This window comes from Notolabrus celidotus, chromosome 23, assembly GCF_009762535.1.
Source record: "Notolabrus celidotus isolate fNotCel1 chromosome 23, fNotCel1.pri, whole genome shotgun sequence".
NCBI classification, from domain to species: Eukaryota; Metazoa; Chordata; class Actinopteri; order Labriformes; family Labridae; genus Notolabrus; species Notolabrus celidotus.
The window spans coordinates 24,344,488-24,364,597 of NC_048294.1; the positions used below are offsets into that span (position 1 = coordinate 24,344,488).

Sequence of the window (20,110 nt, forward strand, 5' to 3'; positions counted from 1 at the left end):
TACAAACATTATTGATTCCATTGCACCAACTAAATTAAAAGTGGTCTCCAATAAGAAAAAAATCGCCTTGGAGGAATACCATGCAGGTCAAACATGAAAAAAAGGAATGTCGAAAAGCTGAGCGCAGGTGGCGTAAAACAAAGCTTCAGGTTCATTATGACATTTATAAAGAAAGACTTCACATGTTTAATCTAGAACTGAAAAAGTCAAGGCAGACCTTCTTCTCAGACATTATCTCCAAAAACAAAGATAATGCACGCGCCCTGTTTGCTACAGTCGACAGGCTAACAAACCCCCCTGTGCCAGTGGCCTCTGAACACTTATCTACCAAGGCCTGCAATGAATTTGCATTCTTCTTCACCGCCAAAATTCAGAAAATCAGACAAGCAGTCAGCACTACTGTACGAGGTACTGGGAATGTGTTATCTGTGTGTCCACCAAAAAACAACTCAATCACTATGACACAATTTAATCCAATAAATTACAAAAACCTACAAGATATAATACAGCATTTGAAATCCTCATCCTGCTGCCTTGACATTCTACCATCACCATTTTTCAAAAAGGTTTCAGACTGCATGACCTCAGATCTGCTTCAAATTGTCAACATGTCTCTTCTTACAGGTGTCTTCCCCCAGGCCATGAAAACAGCAGTAATTAAACCACTCCTGAAGAAGAACAATTTAGATGCATCAGAAATGAACAACTATAGGCCGATATCAAACCTCCCTTTTTTAAGTAAAATTATTGAAAAAGCTGTTTTTCAACAACTGAACAATTATCTAATGATAAATGACTGTTTTGATGTCTTCCAATCAGGATTCCGATCACATCACAGCACAGAGACCGCTCTAGTCAAGGTCCTCAATGATATTCATTTAAACACAGACAACGGCAAAATCTCAGTTTTGGTATCACTTGATCTCAGTGCTGCTTTTGACACAGTTGACCACAAGATACTACTGGACAGACTTGAAAACTGGGTGGGAATCTCTGGTGCAGTACTAAATTGGCTTAAGTCCTATTTAAATGACCGGGACTATTTTGTGTCTATAGGTAAATACACATCTGAGCGGATGAAAATCGTATGTGGAGTACCTCAAGGATCCATTCTGGGGCCTCTACTATTCAACATCTACATGCTCCCCTTAGGTCAGATAATAAGAAACAACCAAATAAAATACCACAGCTATGCAGATGACACACACATTTACATCACCATATCACCAGGGGATTATAGTCCCATACAAACACTGAGTAAATGCATTGAACAAATCAATGACTGGACGAGCCAGAACTTTCTTCAGTTAAACAAAGAAAAAACTGAAATGATTGTTTTTGGAGCCAAGGAAGAAAGGTTAAAGGTTACTGCTCAGCTCCAATCTGCAATGATGAAATGTTCAAACCAAGCCAGAAACCTTGGTGTAGTCATAGACTCAGACCTTAATTTCAGCAGCCACATTAAGACAATTACAAAGTCAGCCTACTATCACCTTAAGAATATATCAAGGATTAAAGGACTTATGTCTCAGCAGGATGCAGAAAAACTCGTCCATGCATTTATCTTTAGCAGACTAGACTACTGTAACGGGGTCTTTACAGGACTCCCTAAAAAGTCCATCAGACGGCTGCAGCTCATACAGAATGCTGCTGCTCGAGTCCTAACAAGGACCAAAAAAGTAGACCACATTACTCCAGTTCTTAGATCTCTACACTGGCTTCCTGTCTGTCAGAGAATAGACTTTAAAATCCTGCTGATGGTTTATAAAGCACTGAATGGTTTAGGCCCAAAATACATTGCTGATCTGCTACTACTTTATGAACCACCTCGACCTCTGAGGTCATCAGGTACTGGTCTGCTTTCAGTTCCTAGAGTCAGAACGAAACATGGTGAAGCAGCGTTTAGTCATTATGCACCACATATCTGGAACAAGCTCCCTGAAAGCTGTAAGTCTGCTCAAACTCTCACCTCTTTTAAATCAAAGATTAAGACTTTTTTATTTACCTCTGCCTTCCTATCTTAGATTATTTTAACCCACTTTAAATTAAAATTTTAATGTAATTTTTAATATATTTCTAATTTTCCTTTTCTTTTCTGTTTTATCATATTTGTCATTTTAATTATGTTCTTTTATGCTTGTCTGAATGTCTCCAATGCTTTTAATGTGTTAATGTAAAGCACATTGAGTTGCCCTCGTGTATGAAATGCGCTATACAAATAAAGCTGCCTTGCCTTGCCTTGCCTTGCCTCAAAACAGTGCTTCAGAAACAGATGGATGATGTCATGATACCACATCCATTATTCATACAGTCTATGGTTCTGACCCAATGGGCCAGTAGAGGTCAGGGCCTCCTGCAGCACCTTCTTTTTTTACTGTACCTGCAAAAATGTTGGAATCAAACACTGAGGACAGGCAGAATGTGATGCAGCAAGAGTTTAATGCATACTGGCAAATACAGCTATATTCTCTGAGTCAACCCCTTCGGTCATTATTTTAACTTGAGACTCTGGCAGCTTAACTGTGACTATATTCATTTTAAAAACAGAAAGTCATCAAGTTTCACTTACAAGTAAAAAAAATGCTGCATGTTACAATATTTCTCTTTTATCTACAAATAAAAAAAGAGCAAGTCAGCATATTTGACATAAAATAAAAAAAAACAGTCTAAAACGTCAAACAAGTAAAAAAGCAAAACAGCAAGTAACCTTCAGTTATCAGGCCCCTCTCCTTTGGAATCATCTACCAGTCAGGGTCCAGGAGGCAGACACCCTCTCTACTTTTAAGAGCAGGCTTCAAACTTTCCTTTTTGATAAAGCTTATAGTTAGAGCTGGATCAGCTGCTATAGGCTTAGACTGGGGAACTGGTGCACTGACACACTGGGATCCTATCTCACCCCCTCATTAAAGTTACTAACCATAGACCTTTCTGGAGTCCCTGAGCTCCCTTGTCTCGTAGGTTCCTCTAAGCTGCCGTAGACGTCCTCCTGCTGTGGACGTTCAAGACTCCAGCTGATACAGACATGCTGGACTCCAGCGGCAACAGCTACTACTACTTGTCTCATCACTATCATCTCTCTCTCTCTTCATCTCCCTCTATCCCTCTCTCCAACACTGTATCAGCAGATGTGTGTCTAACATGAGTCTGGTCCTGCTGGAGGTTTCTGCCTGTTAAAGGAAGTTTGTCCTTGCCACTGTAACTTGCTAAATGCTGCAAAGTGCTCTGCTCATGGTGGATTAAGATGAGATCAGACTGAGTCCTCGCTGTAAGATGGGACTGGATCTGATCCTGTCTTGATGTTGGGTCTTTGTTAATAATAGAACATAAAGTGGTCTAGACCGGCTCTGTTTGGAAAGAGTCTTTAGATAACATTTGTTGGGATTTAGCACTATACAAATAAAGGTTGGTTGATTGAAGTCTGGCTGCTGCTGGTCATGATTAAAGGTGCACATTGTTAGTTGCTGCTTATGATTACAGACAAATCACATTTGGCTTCAAACTGGTGTTGTTGCTGTTTTGCATTGATTTGAGTAAAGGAAATTGAAGACACTGTTTATCACTCAGTTTACATGAAGTTTCACACAAAAGATGAATATAGTTTTCAAACATTATATAGAAAGTACAAATGATTAAAATGTGTCCACTTCTACTGTTGGACATGAAAGTACACACATTCACTCCAGGTGTCGTCTGCTCTTGATATGTAGGTCTTGGGATCCTGCAAAAGAGCATAATGGAGGATGTCTGGTTTTAACTTTTAACAGCTTAAGGTGGAAATAATAGGAGCATGAGCAAAAAGAAAGAAAGCTTTGAAATGTCTCTGGTGTAATTACCAAAAAGGCAAAACTCTTGGTTGTCCTGTCAGTAATTCATATTGGCTGATTCTCTGTTGAATCATGAAGAACACTTAATGTAGCTTAAGACCTTTTGTGAAGATAGCTTTTATTTGTAACTAAAGTATAAAGATATACTATCAGTCTGACTAGGGGCCAAGTTGTTCATGACAAGAAGTCAAGGATGGGGTTTTAAAGGGATATTTCTTTTTTTTTTTAAGTGGGGTCGTATGAGTTACATTACACTGGTACTCCTGCTAGCCACAATGAGTGCCGGTAAGCTCTTCCCCTTTAATGAGAAAATTCCCAGAGGACCGACAGGCAAGCTAGGCTATTTTCTCTGCAGACGGGATCACCTATTTCAAGTAATTTCAGTAAAGTTGAGAAAATATGGTCCAGGCACTCATCACGGTGCAAATGCATGCACTACTAGAACAAATTGGAGCTATTCAGTTTGCGGTCAGACCCCCTTTGTTTTGGCACTATTTTCAGATGCACCTCGCAGACCTGTGCTCTTCCGCTGCATGTGCCTGGATTCACGCAGATCAGCTGTTTGGATCTGCCTGCACTTTTAGAATCAAAAACTACAAACTGCAAGAATGAGTGATTCTGACAGCGACGATGACATGCCGTTTACTGTGGACACAAGAGGATACCTCTATGAACTCTGGTTCATAGAGGAAGAACTCCAGATGCAGACCCAATGTACCAAAGAAGAGAGGGGAGAAAGTTCTGTGCTAACGAGTGAGCAGGAGAGATCCCACGTTACCTGGTGGTGCCTGTGTGTAAACTGTGAGCACATGCCAACGAACCCAGAGAGCTTCTGCTGTCAGGAGAGGGACTTAGTGACAACAATACTTCAGGACCTTTCTGAATCAGAGGATACCAGTGGCTCACATACGGCTCCAGTCTGCATCACTCATCATCCAGAGTTCCCTGCCTTACAGGAGGTTTGTTTGTTTGAACAGCCGGGATAAAGACAGGTGTGTACCATCTTTTAAATTTGCAGAAAAGTGAGTTTAATTCACTCTAAAGACTGATACTGCTACTTGATACGTGCTTGTTGATCCAAACAGCTGATCGGTGTGTATCCGTGCTCATGCAGCGGAAGAACACCGGTCTGCGAGGTGCGTCTGTAAATAGTGCCGAAACAAAGGGGGTTTCTGACGGAAAACTGAATAGCTCCAATTCTTTCTACTGGTGCATGCATTTGCACTGTGATGAGTGCCTGGACCATATTTTCTTAACTTAAGCGAAATTACATGAAATAGGAGGCCCCGTCCACAGAGAAAATAGCCTAATTCTCTGGGAATTTTCTCATTAAAGAGGAAGAGCTCATCGACACTCATTGTGGCTAGCAGGAGCAATAGTGTACTGTAACTCATACGACCCCCATTTAAAAAAAACCTGAAATATCCCTTTAAGGCAGTTCAATGAAGATTGATTTATTGGAAATGTAAAAACACACATGCAGAGGACTTGAGAGGATTACTGTCAAGTTTGGTATATAAGACGCACTTTTATGCATTTTTGTCATCTAAAAAGTGAGCTGCATCTTATTCATGCATGAACAGAAAATGATGTTTCACTAGTAAGTAAGCAAACTGTGTAAACTGCTGGTTTGGTGGAAAAGACTCTAACTCAATATGACAACTGGCAAAGGAGGTGGAGTGAGATTTGGTGAATTGGTTTCAGGCAGTGGGTCTGTCCCAAGCAGCAACCTCGAGTCTTAAAATATGAAGCCCAGGCGGGAGTGTTATTAAACTGCAGTTCATAGAGCCTCAGTTTGAGGCTGGCTGCAGAAACACTGGAAACCACATACACACCCATTCAAAGAAGACGATCTTTGCAGCAGAAATAAACATGTTTACAGCCTGGTTCAAAAAACGGCTTTGGTCTGAATAGTTCATTTCTCTATCAGCACACACTGTACGGAGGGTGATTTGTTTTCTAACACAACAGTTCAGAAGATTACCAGGTTTGCCTGATTAAAGCTGCTGTTTCGAAGAGAGATTTCGAATGCACCACCCCTCCCCTCTCTGCTCCCGTAACCCCGCCCACAAAAGATTGTTGTGCACGTTCTATGAGAAAGTAGTGGCTTCCCAGCTAATCAGGGCGACGTAGTGGGGCCGCCACTCGACCAATCAGGACGGAGGACTGGTGATTAGCTATGATTGGTCCGTCATAACGGGAACGAGGGGAATAATAACACTGCTTTATACATAGGCATTGGAAAACAGAGATATTTCAATATAGTCTCAAATTACTTCACTTACCGCTGAGTACAGATGGGTATTATGACCTTTTCTCCAAACCTAGCAGAAAAAAAAGTAATGTTTTTGACACCATTCCTACCAACAGCAGCTTTAAGGACATGACTGACTTGACTGACAGGCGGGAACACTGTAGCTGTTGGCTAAGAGGCTCAAAGCCCGCTTCTTTACCTCACATTAAGTTTGGTTGAGTTCAGCATTTCCAATATGGCTCCCGCCAATGAATGGCTTCAAAACAGCACTCAGGAACAGATGGGTGATGTCACAGATACTATGTCCAATATTTATACAGTCTATGGTCTGTCCGTACCTCACAGCTATCAACCCTACCAAAGGCTGAGCTCAAATATCTTACAGGTAACTGGCATGGTGGTGATAACAGGGTACTGGAAAGAGCTACACATCTGCATTTAACTGCACATTGCTGGATGCACTTAATGTCTTCATGCTGGACTTGCGTCTTAAATGCCGGTGCAACTTCTGTTCTGTGTTTTACGGTAAACAATGAAGGAACTGTAACTGAGCCAGATTATTTTTTGGATTTGTTTTGCAGGAGCTTTATACTTTGAGGCCACTCACCTTTTTTGTGTGTGTGCTTAAGAAGTAGTTTGAAAGTTTGAAACCAACCTGTTACAGTGACATTTTGATGCTTAGTTTTTGCTGCATTAACTCTTAAAGCAAAACTTTACAAGTAAAAAGAAACACACAAACAACTACAAGAAAGACAAAAAGCAGCAAGCGTCAGTGCTTGACTCTGAATGGATAATCAAACAGTGCATGTGCATTAACAGATCATATTCACCTCTGCAGTTGTTGTGGCGGCGCCTCCATCGTTCTCAGACCCTGTCATGAAATGCAAAATAAAAACAGTTAATTTACAAAGTCTTTAGAGACTCTTACCTTTGAGAAATGAGAGGTAAAGTCCCTCTTACGTGCACTCTGGCAGCTTCTGTTGTTCATCTTGCACACTAAGAAAAGAACCAGGATGGTAGTGCATGCCCAGCCTCCACTCAAGAAATACACCAGAGAGTAAGGAAACTTCTCGTCACCTGCAGAGAGGTATCAGGAGACATTTCAGCTCAAAGATAAGAACATGACGTTTGTAATTAACGTATATGCTTAAATAAGTTCAACATACTGTCTGGAGCACAGGGTTTGAAAACAGAGAGGAGACACAAGCAGAATTTACAAAGCGACACATCCTGCTAGGTATTGGAGGAATGTCTATGTCTATGTGTTTCTAAGTATGTATGCATATACCATTTTTTCCTTTTGTTGTATTAAATGGTATCAATGAATAATACACAATATGTTTGAACATGAAAGGGGACAGGGCGTTCGCAGTGAAGGGTCCGACACTCTGGAACCATGTGCCCGAGCGGATGAGGTCTTCTGAGTCAGTGAGCTCTTTTAAATCTCTTCTGAAAACCTTTATCGCAGAGCCTTTCCTGATTTTATCTGAATTAAATTACATTTTGTTTTATTTTATTTTCACCGTCTTAAGAAATATATTGTAAAATAATTATCTATATTAATAAGCATATTTTAAAATAAATGTATTTATTAAGAAATATACTTTAAAATAATTGTATATGTTAATAAATATATATTTAAATAATTTTATATATTTCAAAATAATTATATATATTAAGAAATATATTTTTAAATAATTTGTATTCCTTTAGAGTTATTTTAGGTGAATTTTATGTCTTTTAAAATATGTTTTATTTCTTTATCTTGACTTTTTCGGAACGGCCTGTTTTATTTTGCCTCCCATGTGAAGCGCATTGTAACTTGGTTATTGAAAAGTGCTCTATAAATAAATTGTATTATTATTATTTTTTTTAATTTATTTTTTTATTATTATTATTATGTTGTTTGATATAAGTTTCAAGCTTGCTTTATACAAGCTCTTCACTGAAAACCCAAGAGAGACTTCAAGTGTAATTCACAGGTTGGAAACTCCAGTGAATGAATGTGCAGGAAAATGATCTTTACATTTTGTATTTGATGAAATGTATGCATTAATATGCCACAGTAGCTTCTGGATTCATTTTTGGAAGTTTTATTTTACCTCCAGACAACAGACACAGACAACATATGATCATCCTCTACACTGCACCCCATGCAGCTCTTCCTGTGTGCGTCTGCATCTCTGTCACGTGTGTGTGTGCGTGTGTGTGTGTGTGTGTGCTTTTAAGGTCTATGACAGAGTTAGAGGGAAGAACAGAGAAACAGAGAGAGAGAGAGAGAGAGAGAGAGAGAGAGAGAGAGACACAGGCAGACATGGCTGCCAAGAGAGGAGCGTCTATGTGCTCACTGCTCTACAGGGGACATAGAGACAGAGATGCACTTCCTCCTCCACTGCAGCAAGTTCTCTTTACTAAGAGATTCCCACTACAGGGACATTACTACAATAGTACCAAACTTCCCAACATTAACCCCAGAAGAGAAACTGTCAGCTCTCCTGGGGGGAGGGTCAGCAGCTCCTCTGGCTGCTAAATATGTGTCTGCCTGTCACAGCCTGAGGGACGCACCATCCCATGGGGTTTGATTTTGGGTGGAGGTTTTGTGAGCGCGCCGCATCGGGTGAGGACATTGAGATATGCTGTATAGGTGACACCATCGTTCATTAATGCATATAAAATATGTAATATATGGTTGATATGTATGTGATGAATATAATATGGAATGAATATGGTGTGTGATTAATGTATATATGGTGAGTGTAGTGTGTTGTGAATATATATAATGTACTGTATGAATTTATGTGCTTTGGCAATAATATCTCATTGTTCATGCCAATAAAGCAAATTTGAATTGAATTGAATTGAATTGAGAGAGAGAGAGAGAGAGAGAGAGAGAGAGAGAGAGAGAGAGAGAGAGAGAGAGAATACTTTGATTTATAGGCCAGTAGTTTCAGCCTTTTACTCCTACACGCTGAGCAGAGGCAGAGTGAGAGAGAGCCTGAGTCCCCGATATGACGGGGCATGATGTTGAAACAAATTTCATGTTTTTTTGTAGTTTAACTGAAAACAACCACTTTTTTTACTAATTAATTTGCGTCCTAATGTTTTGTAAAACATAAGAATGAACTTTCTCAGAGGCTATTTTCAGAAAAAGTCAGGAAATGAATGTTGTAAAAAATATTTAACCTGCTGGTTGGACATTAGCGTGGATGTTTACTATTGGTTATCACATTGTTAAAATATGATTTAAACACAATATGAATATAAGTTCAGGCATACATTATCAAATATCGGTCAGGCTGTTCCTGTTAAGCTGTTAATTCAAGAACCTGATGAAGATGAAATAAAACTTTGTTCTTACCTGTAAAGTCCAGCTTGATCCCGTCTCCAAACAGAACGTGTCCACATGAGACCACAGCGCAGTAGTAGGTCCCAGCATGAGACAGATCCAGGTTCTTCATTGGCAAGTTGTAAACACAGGTGTGTGTTTGTGAATCAGGCTTCCTCTCACACTGATCCTTCTTTCCTCCACTGGTGTAAATGAGTCCTGGTTGAGATTCTTCAGAGTCTTTGAACCAGTAAACACTGTGTTCTCCATCACAGCTCCCAGTGTGGACGGTACAGTTCAGAGTCACAGAGCCTCCTGGCTGGATGGTCTCAGACTCTGACTGATGGAGGACGGCTGGGACTTTAAACCCTGAACTCTTCACATCCACGTGAACGGTTTCCAAAACTTCCACCATGCAGTAACGGCAGCTTAAGCAGTGATAAGTAGCTGAGTCTGACACGAGCAAATCTGAGATTGTCAAATGGTTTCTACCGCCTTGAGCATCCAGTGAGAAGCGTGGATTGTTCTTGAACTCACCATGAAAAGTATCATTAGTGGTATATTTGTAGACAGACGAGATGATCTTTAGTTTCTCTCCCACAGTGTGTTTGAACCAGAACACCTGTGTAACACTTTCATCTTCATTGAAACATTGTAAAGTCAGTTTCTCTCCAGTTTCTCGGCTCTCTCGACGAACAGATGAGGATGATTTCAGAGCAGTTGTCAGAGCTGAAGTGAATAAGAGACAGAGTAAATGTAAGTATAGCTACCATTTGATACAAATCTAATATCTCTTTTTACATCCAAACACTTAAACAAACATTAATTGAGAAAAAAATACAAATATAAACACAACTTACCAACTTCCCCGAGCACCAAACATGTCAGGTAGAGGACAAACTTTGGAGATGTCATCGTGCTTGAAGTGTTGCACTGAAAGGAAGAATTCTGGCAGTTGTGCCCCTCTTCAAACACCAGGCTGTGTTTCATTGGCCCACAGTAAAAAAAAAACCTTAAGACATAGGAAGCATAATCACGTGCTCACAGTTGCAGACTGAAATGCTGTGACTGCGTTGTTGTGGTGTTCCTGTCTCTCTCTCTCTCTCTCGTTTAGTTATAGATGCTGCTCTCTCACCCAGCGATGGCAGGTGATAGAGCTTCCTGCTGCCCCGTCCAAACAGGGGTTAGAGTAAAGAGTGTGAAGCAGCTGTGATTGGGCCATCAGGCTGCATGTGTGTCTGTTGTCTTTTTGCAGCATGTTTAGTGTTAAAAGTTCTCCTCAGTTTAGCACTTAATTCTTTAAATGTGCTTTTACTGTTTTCTGTGTTTACTCTTGGGTTTTTAATCAGTTAATCAAGATATGGATTGTTTTTTGAGTAGCCTGTTTCTGATGGCTGATACTGATAAGGTTTCCAGTACTTTTAATACATTAGTGTCATTTAAAATGTGCAGTTTGTGCACACCTGAGGGGAGGAAAGCTCATATTTTGCCAGCAGAGTTGCACATTTATTAATATTCTTTCTGTGCACTTCAATCTAAAATCACGCCTGTTAAAACACAAAACAAAGAACACTTCTGACTCTTCATTTGTTTGCTCTTTTTTTTAAATTGCAAAGCAAAGCACCACCGTGCATGCAACATTGTCTTTTCATGTTCAATGTGGTGATTGCAACATGTTTTTGGATTTTAAGTTGGCATTTTTGGAAGTCGTTTTCTTGTGTGGAGTCTCTCTCTCTCTTCCTCACAGAGATTGGGCGGCTCCACCTGCACCTTCACACCTGCACCAGATTACTGCAATCACCACCTGCATTTAAGCCCTGCTGTGAGGCTTCTCCAGTGCCAGATTGTTCCCGCATCTGATGTGGTGTTTCGGCCCGTTCTCCAGAGTTCTCTCATGAATTTTCAATTGTTTGAGCTTTTTGCATTTACCAGTGACTAACTGCTGTGTCCTCCATTCCTGCAGTGCCTCCACGAGCCCCCAAGTGCTACCGCCCAATCTCTGCCACACTGCCATGCTCTCTCCCTGGATTCACTCACCAGCCTCTTCCTCAAGCCCTCACATCTCTAGCCTTCACCTCTCCTCAGATTCCCTCATGCCTTGGACCCTGGATCCCGTCCCTCCACCCTTTTTTCCCTTCAATAAATTTACTTAACTGCTTCATCTGACTTCGGGTGTGCTTTTGGGTCCACACTTGAAGCTGGGGTTGGTAGTCGGATTATAGCTAGGGTTGGTAGTCTCGGAACCCCCCCCCCCGCTCACATGCACGAGCGCCGCTGATTCTCGACCATATGATGGTGACTGATTCAAAACCGGTCCTCACCAAAACATTCTCATAGTGAAAGTTAAAAACACAAACAAACATGACTGCTGTTAGTACTCACCACTTATTTGGTGCAAATGCTAGATGTGACTCCTGCTGCTGAATCTTCTGTATGGCCCTGTCACACCTTGACGATTTAGCCAGTGCATGCCAAAGTGGAAGAAAATTGGCGAGTATGCTGGCGTACGTCGCATAAGCTATAGGTATGTTTTGTATAGTTAAGAGCACGCTGAAGCACGCAGGTATGTCATAGTTCGGCGAGTAAGTCGACGTATGCAGCGTATGGATTATCCATCCGACACATGCCTGCCATTAGTTGTAGGTAAGTTCTACGATGGTTGACACACGTTCACACATGTAGAGCTGTGTGTCTGTGTGTGTGTGAGTGTGAGAAGCCTTGCAGCCCTCACTCAGTGTCAAACAGCAGAGCCTCTGAAACAGAAGCTGAAGCCAGCATGTCGGAGTCTGCAGGTGTTCAATGATAAAGCTGCTGTTGTTGAATTCAATGATTATTTGGTTATTAGGCTGCCGCACGCTTTGTACAAGTGGACTATAGTTGGGCACAAGTTATGAATATTATATGTTGTGGCATCACGAGGGGACAAGTTGTGGATGGGTGCTATATGATCCATGGATAGCAGCACCCGGGCAAAATGGCCGCAAGTAAGCACACTACAACTCCCAGCAGCCACCACTACCTGGACAGCTGCAGGTGCTTAAGAGCCTTGATTGAGGCAGGACAAAGGAGCTGGAAGTCAGACTGGAGCTGTGTCTCAATTCAGGGGCTGCATCCTCCTGAGGCTGCATTTTGAAGGCCGATTGCGTCACAACGCTGCGCGAAGGCTGTCCCATTTCGAAGGCTCCTTCAAAAACACCCGGATGCAGCCCACAAATGCGGCCTTCTTTTCCCTGTTCTAGAGGGACACATCGCTACTATCCTTCACGGCCCCATATATCCCAAGATCCTTTGCGCCGCTGCTCATTCATGAAAATTAGACATGGCGATACCGGAACGTAGCGGAGAGAGCATGAAATTCACATTCGAATGTAAGTATTCGTTCTACTCCTTTGAACATCTAACGCCAGATATGTGAATCTTCAAGGGACATTAAAACCTTAAATCTTCTGTTAAAATACGTGACGTCAGTAATATAAATGTAGCACTATGACCATAATTAAGTGAGGCAGTGACACCAGCGATATTTCCAGACTGTACAACTGTAAAGTGTAGTTAAACGTTTGCATTGAATACAGAGCTAACTTGAGGATTATTATAATTTGTATTATTATTGTCATTACGCCATATAAGAACCATTGTGCCTGTTGACATGACAAAACGTGCTTCACATTTATTTTGTTAGGGAGCAAGGAGCAGACACAAACATTCATAAAGCTTCGCAAGAAGCACGACATATTGTTCACTGGGGCCAAGAACTCAGCCGCTGTGGGATGGAGGTAAATCAATAACTTGTAATATGTATACATTTTGTACGTCAATTTCAATGAAATGAATCCAAAGCCTATACAAAGCTCAAAATAAAATGATAATCCATAGAACAAAGGTCAATATGTAAATGTTACTGGGTTGTGTTTGTAGAATTCGTGCCTTTCCTTAAGTCCACTTTCATAAATTTGTATCCTGTTAATGTGATCTTGTGTTTAACTTTTCCCTTGCTTCTGTCTGTTTAGAACAATCTTGGAAGAGATGGGCCTGCATTAGCTGGTCACTCCCATGCAGGCCCAAAAAAAGTGGGACAACCTGAAAAAGAAATACAAAGTATGTGCAGACATGGATGATGATATTGAAACTAGATGATGTTGTTTTATATTGATATATTTCAGTGTTTCCCTCAGTGTATAGCGAGCCCGGGGGCAGACTGGACCTAAGTTGACCCCCCACCATGCCTAAGTATCGGGGAAATGTTGTTTAAGATGTTATGTTTTGCAGCAACATTCACATCACATAGTCATATTTTTAAATCTCCTGTCAGCTTTTAGCACTGAGTTCATGTAGCATCTCCACACAAATTACAGTTGGCTGCCACCCCCCATTGAAATCTTACCCATAAAGTTGTGCAATTTGTGTTCCCTGACCAGCTTGCCACCGGACCAGAAACTTGTCTACAGGAAACCCTGATATTTGTTTTACTGTATTTGTTGTCCTCCATGCAATTTAATAAACATTGCCAAAAATGACTGCTGTTGATCAGATGATTGATTACCTCTGACCTAGGACTGCAAAGATCCTGGGACAGGAGAGGGGGTCGAAGGAAAGGCCACCGCTGGCACGTTTGTCCTCATGGACGAGTTTTTGGGACCGAGGCCGTCAATAAACCCCCCTGTCCTAATTACCTCCATTCCTGAGGACAAACCAGGGCCAAGTGCTGCGGGCGCGCAGCAGGTGGAGGAGGAGGAGGAGGAGGAGGAGGAGGAGGAGGAGGAGGAGGAGGAGGAGGAGGAGGAAGGCCGGCCAAGCCGAAAGAGGAAGAGGAGAGGAGAGGATGACCTCCTCACCTTAATTAAGGAGGATATGCGGCTGCAGAGAGAGGCAGAGGAGAGGAGAGTGGAGGAGAGCCGCACCAATATGAACCGGCTCTTTTCCCTGTTAGAGCAGATGATTGAGAGGCCCTAATTTATTTTGAATATGTTTTCATTATATTGTTATTGCAGTTTATGATTTATATTTGTAAATTTTGTACGTAATTTATTTTTGAGCATTATTTGTACAGACTTTTTCTATGTTTATAAAGTAAATTATTTTCATATTCAAGAGACAAGGGACTGGATATTCTGCACTTGAAAGTGCAGTGAGAACGATGATCAATATTTACATATGGGCAGTCTATACATTTACATATATGTACATTTGTACGGCAGAAATGACCATGTTATTACACAACTAACACAAATGATTAGATTAAATTATGTACAATTTATAAATAACAACAAATTGAAATATGTACAGTTATTAGCTGAGCAGGAGTCCCTGGCAGTGCTGCTGGGCTGGATAGGATGCCACAATAAAGACCCTGGTGTCTTCTGTCTGTCAGTGGGACATCGTTTGGAGGTGCATGCCTCCACTGTCCACCACATCGTCCATCAACTGGGTTTGCAGGGCTGACTTGATCGACGGCTGCCATGTCACTAAGAATATGTTTAAAAAAGAGGCAAGAATGAAACAGTGCAAACAAAACTACTTCACAACCTCTTATTAAGATAGAAGAATTCCCCCCACAAACATTTCAACAAACAACGCTGTTTACAGAACACTTTAAATAGGATTAACAGTTTAAAAGTTATTTTACTTGCCCACTAAAGATAGTCGTGGTCAGGGTTGACCTCCTCCAGGGCGGACACCTCTGCAGACAGCTGGTCCCGCCATGGAGCACCACTGACGGCCTCCAACTCATTCTTCCCCTCATCCTCCGGCATGTCGTCCTGCAGCTCATCCTCTGGGGCCATGATGTCACCTGCCCCCAGGCAGATGTTGTGCAGGACTGTACATGCAGTTATGACCTGAAATGAAAATAAATAATTCATTAATGTTGATTTACTCTTCTTCAGCATTGAAAATAAATCATGCTGAGTGATGACGTACCTGAGGCACAAAGGTGTGGTGCACCGCCAGCGCTTGCAGGAAGATGGAGTGAAACCTGGTCTTCATCATTCCAAAGGCACGCTCAATGATAGAGCGTGCCCTGGAATGATAGCTGTTAAAGCGCTGGGCTCCCACACCTTGCACCGGCCGCTTGTAGGGAGTGATGAGGGGGAGTGGTCGTTGGAGGCAGGGGTACCCACCATCTGCGAGGATGAAGTGCCCTGGAGGAGGGTAGATCGCCCGCCTGTACAGTGGGCTGTGCCGGAGTACCCTGGAGTCGTGCACCGACCCCGGCCAGCCCACGTACGTGTCGATAAAGCAGCCCTGATGGTCACAAACTGCCTGAAGTATTATTGAGTAAAACAGTTTTCTGTTCTTGTAACAGTGACCATCAGGGCCACTTGGTGGCTTGATCCTGACATGGCAGCCGTCGATTGCTCCTGCAGCTTTCCCGAAGGCTGCCTGTCTTGCCAGCCCTGCAAACCCATGAGTTACTGCCGCCAGATCTTCTGCGGTCTTTGGGAGGCAGATGACCTTGTGGCGAACGGCCACCACCTCCGCAGTAACTCGATGGACGATGCGGTGGACAGTGGAGCGAGGTATCCCGAACACCCTCGAGACCACCCTGTATGATGCCCCACTTGCCAGCCAGAAGAGGAACACCAAGGTCTCGATTGTGGCACCCCATCCATGTCTCCGCTCCTGTTGGAGGAGGTCCAGCAGCACTGCCAGAGACTCTTTGCTCAGCCTGAAGTCAGGTCTGGTATCCCCCTGGCCGAAAAACCTCTGGAGCACAGGAACCGCCAGGTTTATCCTGCAGTACAGGTGTCTGGTCTGGATTAGGAAAGGAGGGGATAACATGAGAAGGGAAATGGTTAATTAAACAATAGCTGCATACTTGAAGTTCTGACTGTTAACTAGCTAATGATAATATTACTGTGGGTTTAAATAACATATTTACCCCTCTAGCCGGAGATACACCAGCCGCCGGCCATGACGGCAGCGCTTCTCCTCTTCCTCCAGCATGAAATAAATAAACATAAATAAAAGTATCACCGCTGGCTCCATAACTTCCCTTCTCTGGTCTTCTATTCACTTATCTTCTCTGGACTTATCTTCTCTTCACTTCTCTTCACTTCACTTCTCTTCTTTTCTTTTCTCTTCTCTTCTTTCTCACTTCCTTTGTCTGTCTGTACTTTCGCGGGCCTGGATGGTAGAAATCTTGACATAAAGGTGAGGGCGTGAACATTTGGTGACGCAACCCGGAAATCCTCCGAAGGCCAGACCGTCTCATTTCACAACGGTTAATGCGGCCCTCGAACGTGCCTCTGAAGGATTCACCTCTGCAGACCGCGTTGGCTGTGTCCTCCGAAGGATGCAGCCCCTGAATTGAGACACAGCTTGGGAGAGGGGAGCACACGGCTGGAAGAGGAGAAGGAACACTGAGAACTGAGCACAGGAAAGTGACTAAAAGGAACCTTGTTTTTTTCACAACAGAGACTTTAAGTTGAATGGACTAATTTTTTGATAACTTTTAAAAGGAACTATTTTCTCCTACGGGATGCTTTAAGTTACCATTGAGACCTTGTTTGAAGAATTACCTGAGTTACCTTTTTGTTTTGTGTGATTATACCCGTGGTTGAATAAACCCCTCCTTTTTTTTTAACCTGACCTGAGACTGTTTCGGATTGATTTTACACTTTCCCACCTCGTACGGCCCTAGAAACCTCTCATGATGTCACAATGTATACGCCCAAACTTGAAAAAAACATCAATAATTCAGTGTATGTCAGCGTTTTAGAGGCATTTTGATACGTCAGGAAAACGCTGGATAAATCGTCAAGGTGTGACAGGTGTATCAGTATATTGTTGCTGTGATGATGCTGTGCAAATTGCAATCATGTTATCCTGTGATGACATGCTCTCAGCTTGTTGCTGCTGCACTCGTTCCTCTCTCTGTAATACCTGATAACAAAATGCTGCCTCTTGTATTGGAGCATGTAGGCTTATCAAAAAGTGAATGAAAGCAACTTTTAGCGATTGTTTTTGTCTGATAAAATTCTACCATCAGAAAAGAAATAAAAAAATATTCCCATCATCATGTCAATTGCTCAGTCTGATATATGCAGATTGTACATCTCGGTAGTTTCTGTAACATTGTTAGTATGCTAATCAGTGCCACCTTAGGGAAATGTAGCACTCACATTCATATGAGTGTCAGGTTATTTTTTTGATTCCCCTTTCACACATAGATGTCCTTACTAATACAGTTGCTCAGCAGCTGTTTCCTACCAAATGCATGATGGCATGGTTGCACATTAGCCACCACAGTGGACAGAAGTAACCCCGTCCATACACTGCCACCCACAGGCCAGAGGCTGTACTGGGGCACCAGTAGGTGTTGTGGCTTACGCAACCCATTACCACATTTCCTGTCACTCTTCAACTGTCCTTCAATAAAAGGCAACCCCACCCACACACACACACACAGGCAGACACACACACTAAGGCAGACACACACACCCTAAAACAAGAAGAAAAGGCCATGCAGCTCATAAATCCTTTATTCTAAAAGATCCTTCCAGGTATATTAAATAAATTGTAGCATTGAGTTGTACCTAAGGAGCAGTATTAATGTTGTACAAATTTATTATAAGATAAGAGAATAAGTATGATTTATTATCAGTCCACTAAATTTGACATCTTGGACAAAGGTGAAGCTTCTAAGAACTCCCGTCTCAGATGTGAAGAGTAAGAAAATTGCAGCTTATCAATCAATAATGTTAAAGAGAATATTCAAATGAAAATGACACCTTTTGAATTGGCAAACACCATGACTTCTACTGCTTCACACTGGAGTACACACACTCATCTGTGGTCGTGTTTCTCTGTCTTCTTGATGTGTTGGGCTTGTTAACACTCAGAGCAGCATAAAAGAGGTTGTCTGCTTCTCTGTGACCCTATGAACAATATACAAAAGTCTATCACAATATAGATCATGAAAGAAGTTCAAATCATTTATGCATTAGAAATCATTTAAAAGGATGATTGATCAGATCAGCAGATGAAATAATCTCACCTCCAGGTTTCTAGCAGAGGGGGCTGAAGAACTTGTTTGAGCCTCTGATGGTGAAACATAAAAAAGTGTTGATTGTTAAACTCATGTTGAGCAGGCACAGGCAGAAAGAAGCAGTGTTGGATATCGTACCTTGAGACAGGAAACGGATCCTTTTGTTCATCTTGTACAGTGAGAAGGCCAAGACCAGTACCAGGAGAGTCACAAATATCAAAGCTCCACTCAAACAATACACCAAGACAAGAAGGTCCACCCGGTCTGTAGGTAAAGAGTCAGACATCAGAAACAGAGCTCTGAGCTTTTCTCTCTGTGTTCATGTTGATTCTGATTGATAAGAGAACTTTGACTACAGAGACACTTACCTTTAAAGTCCAGCTTGATCCCGTCTCCAAACAGAACGTGTCCACATGAGACCACAGTGCAGTAGTAGGTCCCAGCATGAGACAGATTCAGGTTCTTCATTGGCAAGTTGTAGACACAGGTGTGTGTTTGTGAATCAGGCTTCCTCTCACACTGATCCTTCTTTCCTCCACTGGTGTAAATGAGTCCTGGTTGAGATTCTTCAGAGTCTTTGAACCAGTAAACACTGTGTTCTCCATCACAGCTCCCAGTGTGGACGGTACAGTTCAGAGTCACAGAGCCTCCTGGCTGGATGGTCTCAGACTCTGACTGATGGATGACGGCTGGGACTTTAAACCCTGAACTCTTCACATCAACGTGAACGGTTTCCAAAATCTCCATACTGCAGTAACGGCAGCTTAAGCAGTGATAAGTAGCTGAGTCTGACACGAGCAAATCTGAGATTGTCAAATGATTTTGACCAAGTTGTTTATCCAGTGAGAAGCATGGATTGTTCTTGAATTCACCATGAAAAGTATCATTAGTGGTAAATTTGTAGACAGACGAGATGAGCTTTAGTTTCTCTCCCACAGTGTGTTTGAACCATTGCACCCATGCAGTCTCAGAATCTTCATAGAAACATTGTAAAGTTAGTTTCTCTCCAGTTTCTCGGCTCTCTCGATGAACAGGTGAGGATGATTTCAGAGCAGTTGTCAGAGCTGAAGTGAATAAGAGACAAAGCAAATGTAGTTGGAGAGGATTTTAACTCAAAAAGACTAAAACTTGTTCAGTTTTAACCAAATTAAAAACATTCAATAGAAACCCCCCCCCCCAAAAAAACTGGTGCAATGAAAATGCAACTTACCAATTTCCCCGAGCACCAAACATGTCAGGTAGAGGACAAACCTTGGAGATGTCATCGTGCTCGAATCGTTGCTCTGAATGAAAGAACACTGACAGTCTCTCTCCTCCTCACAGACCAGGCTGCGTTTCATTGGCCAACACAAAATAACACCCCAAGACAAAGGAAGCGTATCACATTCTCACAGCTGCATGCTGTGTGTGTGTGTGTGTGTGTGTGTGTTGTTAAGGTGTTTCTCTCTCTCTCTCCTGTTTATATTCTAGATGCTGCTCTCTCGCCCAGTGATGGCAGAGGATTGACCAACGACAGTTAGATAATTATTGTTTCTAGCTCTCTCCAGTCTGGTCAGATCTGAGGAAGACTTTTGGAGGAGAAGTGAAACGTCTTCAAGAGTTTACACCAAGTCCAGTTTCCTTTTCAGATCAAGCTTTGAATTACCATGATTACCTGGATGACTGAGATCCTTCACAGACATATACACACTGAACCAACATTAAAGGTCCAGATGTTT

General features: G+C 42.1%; 3 protein-coding genes and 1 long non-coding RNA gene across 4 annotated transcripts; 1 reads left to right on the top strand and 3 right to left on the bottom strand.

Moving 5' to 3' along the window:
• Positions 1–3,313: 3,313 nt before the first annotated feature.
• On the bottom strand, positions 3,314–10,355 carry LOC117807034. Its single transcript, XM_034676076.1, has 6 exons — positions 10,264–10,355; positions 9,437–10,132; positions 7,039–7,155; positions 6,909–6,949; positions 6,110–6,148; positions 3,314–3,718 (listed from the first exon to the last, which is right to left on the bottom strand). Exons 1-6 carry the CDS (start codon positions 10,316–10,318, stop codon positions 3,647–3,649), a joined length of 1,020 nt encoding a protein of 339 aa, XP_034531967.1. The 5' UTR covers positions 10,319–10,355; the 3' UTR covers positions 3,314–3,646.
• A 2,024-nt stretch (positions 10,356–12,379) lies between these two features.
• LOC117807036 lies at positions 12,380–13,920 on the top strand. The gene is made up of 3 exons (XR_004629897.1): positions 12,380–12,771; positions 13,086–13,179; positions 13,414–13,920. It is a non-coding gene; the product is annotated as an uncharacterized LOC117807036 (long non-coding RNA).
• A 756-nt stretch (positions 13,921–14,676) lies between these two features.
• On the bottom strand, positions 14,677–17,743 carry LOC117807817 (putative nuclease HARBI1). The gene is made up of 5 exons (XM_034677220.1): positions 17,707–17,743; positions 16,664–16,744; positions 16,284–16,339; positions 15,460–16,156; positions 14,677–14,868 (listed from the first exon to the last, which is right to left on the bottom strand). The coding sequence occupies exons 1-5, from the start codon at positions 17,741–17,743 to the stop codon at positions 14,771–14,773; spliced, it is 969 nt and encodes a 322-aa protein (XP_034533111.1). The 3' UTR covers positions 14,677–14,770.
• Positions 17,744–17,908: 165 nt separating this feature from the next.
• On the bottom strand, positions 17,909–19,664 carry LOC117807033. Its single transcript, XM_034676075.1, has 5 exons — positions 19,603–19,664; positions 18,761–19,456; positions 18,531–18,656; positions 18,402–18,445; positions 17,909–18,282 (listed from the first exon to the last, which is right to left on the bottom strand). Exons 1-5 carry the CDS (start codon positions 19,655–19,657, stop codon positions 18,163–18,165), a joined length of 1,041 nt encoding a protein of 346 aa, XP_034531966.1. The 5' UTR covers positions 19,658–19,664; the 3' UTR covers positions 17,909–18,162.
• Between the last annotated feature and the right edge of the window lie 446 nt (positions 19,665–20,110).

Bases quoted from the DNA above. Each gene is read 5' to 3' on its own strand.
- LOC117807817 (XM_034677220.1), bottom strand. From the start codon at position 17,743: ATGGGTTGCGTAAGCCACAACACCTACTGGTGCCCCA. The intron at 16,745-17,706 runs GTACAGCCTCTG...CTCCTCTTCCAG, and splicing joins CAACACCTACTGGTGCCCCA to CCGTGTGCTCCCCTCTCCCA. The intron at 16,340-16,663 runs GTGAATCCTTCA...TTCATGCTGGAG, and splicing joins AGCCAACGCGGTCTGCAGAG to GAAGAGGAGAAGCGCTGCCG.
- LOC117807034 (XM_034676076.1), bottom strand. From the start codon at position 10,318: ATGACATCTCCAAAGTTTGTCCTCTACCTGACATGTTTGGTGCTCGGG. The intron at 7,156-9,436 runs GTAAGAACAAAG...ACCTCTCTGCAG, and splicing joins GATCAAGCTGGACTTTACAG to GTGACGAGAAGTTTCCTTAC. The intron at 3,719-6,109 runs GTAAGTGAAGTA...GCTCTTTTGCAG, and splicing joins ATACCCATCTGTACTCAGCG to GATCCCAAGACCTACATATC.
- LOC117807033 (XM_034676075.1), bottom strand. From the start codon at position 19,657: ATGACATCTCCAAGGTTTGTCCTCTACCTGACATGTTTGGTGCTCGGG. The intron at 19,457-19,602 runs GTAAGTTGCATT...TATTCACTTCAG, and splicing joins TTTGGTGCTCGGGGAAATTG to CTCTGACAACTGCTCTGAAA. The intron at 18,446-18,530 runs GTACGATATCCA...TTTCACCATCAG, and splicing joins GATCCGTTTCCTGTCTCAAG to AGGCTCAAACAAGTTCTTCA.